The sequence below is a fragment of the Schistocerca serialis genome, chromosome 11 (genome assembly GCF_023864345.2).
Source record: "Schistocerca serialis cubense isolate TAMUIC-IGC-003099 chromosome 11, iqSchSeri2.2, whole genome shotgun sequence".
Classification (NCBI taxonomy): Eukaryota; Metazoa; Arthropoda; class Insecta; order Orthoptera; family Acrididae; genus Schistocerca; species Schistocerca serialis.
Genome location: NC_064648.1, coordinates 117,204,945 through 117,213,803, shown reverse-complemented (window position 1 = coordinate 117,213,803; position 8,859 = coordinate 117,204,945). Strand labels below are relative to the sequence as shown.

General features: G+C 39.1%; 1 protein-coding gene across 1 annotated transcript in view; it reads right to left on the bottom strand.

The window, feature by feature from the left end:
* Window positions 1–2,325: 2,325 nt before the first annotated feature.
* Window positions 2,326–8,859, bottom strand: part of LOC126426517 (uncharacterized) — a 433,256-nt gene continuing 426,722 nt past the window's right edge. The window contains exon 11 of the mRNA XM_050088422.1: window positions 2,326–6,725. Coding sequence (XP_049944379.1) covers window positions 6,552–6,725 — 174 coding nt within the window. The 3' untranslated portion in view covers window positions 2,326–6,551. The remainder of the gene's footprint in view (window positions 6,726–8,859) is intronic.

The window sequence follows — 8,859 nt, the reverse complement described above, 5'->3', positions numbered from 1 at the left end:
GACAGATTAAAAATTGAAATAGCAAAGGGTGAAATTGCAATGTTCAGTTGTTAAGAACATGTGGAGGGAATGACATCTGATAGAATATTGAGGAAGACACGCAAATTGAGGCTCCATGGTGAAACACCTAGAGAAGGAAACATGGTATAATTGGCTCAGAAAAGTGGAGAAGAGAGATTTGAAGAAAAGAAGAGGTATGGATCAGGGTGGTGGTGGGAGGATAGAGGAAAATTTAAAGTGGCCACAAACTCTACCTCATGATGATTTATTTCATGAATGTATTTTAATTCCTTTAATGCCAGTGACAGCCACAGGGTACCGCATCATTTGCGTATGCAAACTCCACTATATATGCAAATAATGCATGAGTAAGTAGTGACACGACATCAAACTAGAAGTACACATTTCCCATCCTTCTTTTAGATCTGGGCATTGGACCAGCCTTGGCTAAATCACATGTGCATGTTTCTAATGATTGATGTGTTTTAACTTACAAATTATTCTATATTATTACTTGTCACACAAAACCCAGACTTGTTTTTACACAACAAAGGGGAGAACATTTCACCCACTGCATGTCCATTCTGAATAGTAATCATCAAGCTACGTTTGACAATGAAAAGAAACTTTCTATATTATGTGATGTGTGATTGAGGCACTGTCTTTCTGTGTTATTATTGGTACTCAGTTATATTTTGTATATATCTTATTGTGCTATTACACAATCTGTTGTAGCAGTGACATTATTATTTCATTTCATTGTCAATCAACAGTGTAGAAACATAAGAAAATAAATAAAAATAAGACTTTAATAGACCTTTTCAATAACAATGTGCTTGTACATTACTTCACTCAAAAGAAGTTGTCAGATTAGATTAGATTCAGTTTTTGTTCCATAGATCCGAAAATGAGATGATTCTCATGAGTGTGGAACAAGTCAGAAAATCTGAACTAAAAAACATAAAATATCATTTGTCAGGAGGTTTTCAAAATATGTGAGTACATTACAGTGAAGTGCAACTGCTATTATTTACAGAATTCCTGTCCTGTCAGAGTAAAACATATTTATGCACTTTTAATAAATTTATCTTGCACAAAATACCTAATGTTGACTTGCAAACCAAGTGCTGCCAGAACTGAAATCTAACAGACATTTTTATTAAAGCTGGTCTAACAGTCTCTGTTAAGATATTTATCTACAGAGTACAAGGAGTTGTCTATCAAAAAGTCTTGCAAACTCTGTTTAAACTGTACTTTATCTGAAACCAAAAATATGATGAAGTAAAAGAAGGGTGGAATTGGAACTTCAGCTGGGTTACATTTCATAAATATGTTTGTGATAATAAAGAGCTTAAAATTTTGTTATGCCTTACAGCAAGCTTTGCACCATACGCCAGGCGCAGTAGTAAGGGTATGCTCACACACGTCTTGTGATTAAAGGGTTAACAACAGTCATTTTATTTTACATTATAAGTATGATTGATTTCTTTTCCTGCATAATACAAAAATGGGATGACAAGGCAATCTCACACAATCAGGTTGTAAATCATTAAAGGCAGACTGAACTTGTCAGAAAGCTGACAAATTGTTTTTTATTATTCCACTGCTTTGCAGAACACTTTTCCTGCGTTCCTACGGTTCACAGTCTACAAGCAAACTTCAATAGCACTGATGAAGAGAAATATGTTTTGTGCTTAAGATTTAACCATTACACAAGACGATCTGAATTTCACCGACAGAACTTTGAAGGCTGCTTGGGAGTATTTTCTGAGTATTATGGCTCAAGTGACCTGTGGTCTTTGATGGTTCATTATACATTAATATTGTAATTATGATTTATCATCTTTACTGCCCCAGTTAGTTCTCCTTCTGTGAAAATACCTTCACAACAGTCAAAAAGGCTGTGTGATAAGCAATAATCAAAGCATACAACACAAATATATCACTGTTAATGTACATCTAACACTTCCAGAAAAACAAACCCGGAATAGAATGGAACAGCACAAGCTTGAGGGCAGTGAGTAAAAAGTGGGTACTATGGATGAGCAAAATAAGTTTGTTTCCAAATAACAAACAGAGCACATCGAGCCAACTGCTGTGCAGGTATTTACAGAGCAGTACAGACACACAGTTAAATGATGGTAGGAAACCAAACAAAGTTTAATACTTAGGAAATACCCCTGAGTAAATTCTGAAATTTACTGACCACTTCCTTAATTGTGTGTCAGACACTGAAATGGTGGAGAGGGATGGGATGAATACATAATTGACAGGTGAAATAAATGACACAGCACACAGTTTTGAGTAAAAAATAATTTACTGACCATAGAAAAGAAGTGAACAAGCTTGTTTGTACATATTACAGTATTAAGTTAATACATCCTAGTGATCAAATGTGCAAAAACAAACATTTACTCCTAAGCAATGTAAATGTGGTTACATAAAAACTCTATAGTTCACAGATTTGCGAAACGAAGTGAAGCATAAATACGAACCCTGTTCTTGTATACATATTAATACTGATAGAGACACGGCTATAACAACAGTAAACAGCAATAGAAACAGTACTAAACATTAATAAAGGACAACACTAACGAAGTATCAGCAGGCAATATCTTTATCATGTAAGGGTTACCTACACTACGACAGAACTTCTTGCAAGGAAAGAAAGTGCACCATACACAACAGTGATATATTACAGGCAATAACAAAAAAAAAGAACATAAAAAGGGTTGTGACTTTCTCCACAAGTGGGGCAAAAGATGACAAATTTGCCCCAGTAGGTACCTGCCAATTTGTTCCCTTCTGAGTAACGGATCTGTATTGCTTTTTATTCTGTCCACTGTAAAGAACTTACTTTTGCTTAAATAAATGTTTCAAAGTACAATCTAGTCCCGACACTCGGGTGAAAAAGGTACCTCTCGTCAAGTCCACGCACGATTATTTTACACTGAGCATCGAAGTAGCTTGCACAGAAATGTGTCAAATTCTGTGGCCAAAACGTTTTCCCATTTTAGACTCGAGTAAATAGGAGGCTTCAGCCATAGCTCAACAGTGCATTTGTCGCACCTGAAGATGTCGGTCAATTGCATCGGCAAAATATTTCAGGAATTACACAATGATATCCAACGTTTCACAAGAGAAACATTTGTAAGAGTAATTCTTCAAGAAAGCCTTTAGTGGCACAAATATGAATGTGATTGTGTCAGGAAAGAACACTAGCCACCACATTAAGAATGTCATAGTTATCACAAATTAACATTTGCATCTCGTCTCCACGTGGTAATGCCTGACAACTGCACTGACGTATCGTGTACAGTGTATCTGGATTCAGTTAGTATTAAGTGTCACGACGAAATACGATAGCCACGTCCGCAGTTATAACACTGGAAATGAAGATATGATTGTCCAAGTTATTGCTGTCAATATCCACAGTGGACAACACTTATTGCTTGCTGCAGAATGAACGTCTCCTGATCTCAAATCAAAAAGTATCATTCATTTTCAACGTACAGAGATATACTGATAGCTCAATCATTCTGTTATAGAGATGTGCAGAATACAATGCAATGTACAACCCTTTTATACAGCACGAGGATTAACACACACAAAATCAATAACAAAAAAGGACACTGGTTCTGCCAGGAAGTTCTCACATCTGCCACACCACTTCGCACTACTCATACAATACAAACACTTTAATAAAACCAAAAACTAGACGATTGCCATGGCCAAGGAAAACTTCCTGCACTTCTATATACTTTGGCAAATATAAAGTTTTACCACAAATGTACAAAAATATATTACTCTTTAATTTTTACAGTTACTACAACTAAACTTTGTATCTCTCTCACTCCACAGATCTAGTTCAAAAGTCTTCCTAAATACACATTAATACATAAGAAATAATAATGTTGTTATTACTTGCCGAGTTGTAACTGTTCAGTAGCAACTCGATAGCCTCAGTTCCAATGTCAAAGTATTTTAAGACACTTACTACAATTCACTTCCACTGCTATTACATTCATCTCATTCGTCAGGGTTGCCGATGCAAAATTCACAAAAAGTCATTTTCGAAACAACAGTATTAGCAGTAACTGACGAGATATGTATTGTCATGATAAATACTTATTTCACAACTTGCTTCTCTAAAGGCTAATGTTTCTATATAATAAATACTGATGATTCACAAACATATATAACATTACATTGCAAATAAATTTTCTCTACATTTTCCTGCGAATGATATATGATACTCTGTTATACATTACACACAAATCACAATTTAGTTATTACTCTGTTTATACAACTACTTCACTTACTTCTCTCACTGCAATTTGTAATAAATTAAAATCATGAACTAAAACGTTTAGTCACTTACAGAGCTTTAAATCATCTTGGTTATTACAACTATATACACAACACTGTTATCAGACACAATCACGCAAGACTGGCATACATAGTTTTATTTGTAGATTCAGCACCTAAACATTATTTACTGAGTGCATTCACTGATCGTATGTTACTCTGATAAATAGAAAAATAAATTACAATGCAACACACACACATGCTCGCACACACGCACGAGCATTACTCAATACATAAAGCATTTAGAAATATTTCTGCAGATGAAGGTAAGGGGTCAAAAGGTTTGTGGCAACTGATTGCTTGCTTATTTATTTATATATACTATATTGTACAGTAGTCATTCAATGATGGTGAGGATGTTGATACCGATGATAGTGTAGATATATTTTATTACTTCAAAGGATTTTCATTAATAAATAGTTTGTGCTACAGGGAGGCACTGTAAATATTATGTACACATACAAATGTCTGACAGACAAAACGCTGCAGATGACAATTAGCTGCAGTAACATGCGTAATGCTTCATAAAAATTTTAGACAGCTGTTAAACGCTTTTAAAATCCATCAGGCTACCTCAAGATTTATCATCGATGCCAGATGTACAGAAGTCCCACGTAGCGTACACAATCTGTAGCGTGTGCTTTGCATACCGGCCTCTTCTACAAAATGACCTCATCCCTCCAAAGTTTACAAAACACAGTTCTGGCAAGGTAACAATGTCCATTTCAGGAGTCAAATCTCAAAACTGTGTCGGCAAGTGTGTTCGGTACAGATAGAATTAATAACAGGTTGTATTGTAATGCTATAATGCATAAAATTACCTCTAAACGACATGTTCTGTCTTACGGAAGTCAGGCTTAGACATTGAGGCAAGATGATAAGACACGGACAGAAACATTTTACGACAAACGAAGTGGGTGACATCGTGAGAGAAAATTACAAGCAGTGATATTAATTTGGAACTTCACATTTTTAAATTACACATGAAGCTGACATAGGGTGAACTGAGAGCATCTCAATTTGGTAGCCACTCGTTTACAGATCCGAAAAAGACGAGAAGTCGGCCAACCACACACCAGAGAATGTCCGTTAGTTTTAAAATAGGATTTCTCTACTGAAACTTGTCTGGGTGCAGAAGAATCTCAACTGTGGGAGAATAGGAAACAGAGAATTGGAGGTGCTGAAAATTAGGTGGACCGATAAATTATGAGGAACTCTGATTCACATACAAATCCTAAGGATGATAGGGTGTGTGCTAGGATATCAGGGAGTAACTTCTGTGGTACTGGGGAGCCATAGAGGGCAACACCTGTTGAGGAACACAGAGACCAGTAAACATCCAGCAAATAACTGAGGTGCTAAGTGTTCAAGTGCTAAGAGATTGACACCGAGGCTAAAGCTGTAGTGGGTCATATATAGCCAAGAGCAAGACTGAGGACTCAGCAAAAAAATTAAGAAATAATAATAAAAAAGCTCCAACTTTGTCAAGTCTGCTCAGTATTTTTGTATGTATTCTCCAACAATGCACAGTGCTATGCATTTATATTTCACAGTAATGACACATGTTGCACGAAACTCAATTACATTAATATGTCGTCAACAGATTCCTTATTATGCAGATGTCCTTTGTACATACGTGTTTACATATATAATGACGGCATCCCGTACTCTTTACAAATTACATTAATACCGTGCACAATGTTCACGGGTGGATAAAGAAATAAATGCACCAATAGAATTTACAAGACGCATCATTTCGAAACTCGGGCAGGGTAGAATGCGACCCCCCTAGTGTTGTGTAAGTGTGCATACGATGCTATAATATGTGCAACAAATAGTGAGAGGGTTTTACCCCTCCATAGTGGTAAACAGAAGAATCCTACGGTGACAGAAGTTTCTGGAAGCTATTCCAGTACACGCTGGAAGCTATCCCAGTGCACCACGATTCTCTAGTCTTTTCTGGCTTACACAGTGTGACCACGGACCAGTTCTCGAAACGCTACAGGGTATTACCACCGAGGCACAGATCAAACGTGTGCACCGACGGGCCGGCAAGAGTACGCGGCCGGCAATGCAACTCCGCGTAGACACTGGCCGCGTCGGGGTCCGGGACGCCGGGAGGTTCCTCCGGCAGCGTCAGATCCTCGACGGGATGGTCGGGTGTCGTCTCGGGAGTGCCGCCCTCAGTAGGTGACGGAGTTGTGTTCGGCGGGGCCCTGCACGACGTAGTGGGTGAGGCGCGTGGGCAGGCGGCCGGCATTGAGCTGGTAGAACTCGACGAGCTGCAGCAGGTCGTAGAACTTGGTGCTGCCGTTGTCCAGCGAGTAGCAGACCGCGTCGCGGGCAGTGTCCACCACCTGCAGGCAAAGCGAGACAAAACTGAGTGACGAATAAGATACACTACAGTACCTAATACAGTGCTTAGTGAAGCACACAATACACATCCATTGTGAGAATTTCACTCGGCAGCGGAGTATGGACTTATACGAAACTTCCTGGCAGATTAAAACTGTGCGCCGGACCGAGACTCGAACTCGGAACCTTTGCCTTTTGCGGCCGTGGTGCCCCATCCTCACAGTGAGTCGTTCTTGGGTAGCTCAGATGGGGTAGAGCACTTGCCCGCGAAAGGCAAAGGTCCACAGTTCCAGTCTCAGTCTGGCACACAGTTTTAATCTGCCAGGAAGTTTCAATACACATCCATTGTTTTCATTCTAAGGTTTATTCTTTTTTTTTTTCCTTGATAATTTTGCATTTCGATATGCATTTCAGAAGACTTAACTTTTTCGACGATACGAAGTTTTTGCTCAAAATTATGTTGGGCTGATCTGCCATTAGAGTATGTGTGACAAAATTTGACTACATCATTGTTTTTGACACCAGAAAATGAGAGCTTTAGGCAGGAGAAAAGTGGATAAAAGAAATGAAAAATGTGAAATGGAGGAAAGTGATACAAAATACTGCCTTATGAGTAATTTGTTGGTTGCCAACATGTAACACACGAGTAACAGAATGGTCTGTCAAATGTGACACATAGCCATGTTTTATAAAAACAAACAATTACAATTTCTGGCGAAAACATGTGTATTTTACATTATCTGTGTTTTCCAGTGGAGTATCATGTCCACGTTTACCTGGATAAACAGGAGTTTGCTATATATAAGTTAATAAAGTCCGGCAAAAGTACATACGTATGAACTAGTTCTTTCTTTACTTAAAATAAACTGACAAATTCTGTATACATTTTAAATTTAATGTATGCAAGTTTTCTATGAATCTTTATCCAGTGTAAGTTACTCAATACATGTGGGTGAGTGCTGAAGCACAATATTAATCATGTAAAATCAAATATAAAATTGTTATTTGAGATGAATGTCTGAATACTGTTTTGGCAAGGTTTGTTGGACATGTAGTTAGGATGAGTATGGACAGAATGACGAAGAGAGTGTGTGAAACAACAGAGAGGACAAGGGGAAAGACAGGAACCAAGCGGGTTGTCGAACTTCGGAAGGACTGGTTGGAATTGGCGATCAAGGACGAAGGAAAGGAAAATTGCAGGAACAAATATACACTGACCAATATGCCGGAGATCGATGAGAGAGAAGAATACAGAAAAAGATTAGAGTGTCACCAGTGGAGACGACAGGAGAAACTAAGATCTCGAAGGAAGTGCGGAGGGAGAAGAAGAGGAGAATGCAGTCCACGAAGGGGCTACCCATGATATGACTGTAGTGCCTAAAACCGCTCGGCCACCTCGCCCGGCTGCATGGGACATTCCATTTCTGAAAACTTCAGGGAATTCAACGTTCCAAGATCCACAGCGTCGAGACTTTGCTGAGAATACAAAAGTTTCAGGCATTACTCCTCACCACGGGCAACGCACTGGCTGATGGCCATTTCAGTGCTAACAGACAAGCAACACTATGTGCAATAACCACGGTAATGAATGTGGGATGTACGACAAAGTTATACGTTAGGACAGTGCAGTGAACTCTGGCATTAATGGGTTATGTCAGCAGACAACTGACACAAGTGCCTTTGCTGATAGCACATCATGACCTGCAGTGCCACTCCTGGACTCGTGAATATGTCAGTTGGACTCTAGACAACTGGTCAGGTGAGTCCCAAGTTCAATTGGAAAGATCTGAAGGTAATGAAACTTCCTGGCAGATTAAAACTGTGTGCCAGACCGAGAGTCGAACTCGGGACCTTTGCCTTTCGCAAGCAAGTGCTCCACCAACTGAGCTACCCAAGCACGACTCACGCCCGGTACCCACAGCTTTACTTCTGCCAGTACCTCGTCTCCTACCTTCCAAACTTTACAGAAGCTCTCCTGAGAACCTCCGCTGCAGAGTGAAAATCTCATTCTGGAAACATCCCCCAGGCTGTGGCTAAGCCATGTCTCCGCAATATCCTTTCTTTCAGGAGTGCTAGTACTGCTAGGTTCGCAGGAGAGCTTCTGTTAAGTTTGGAAGGTAGGAGACGATGTACCGG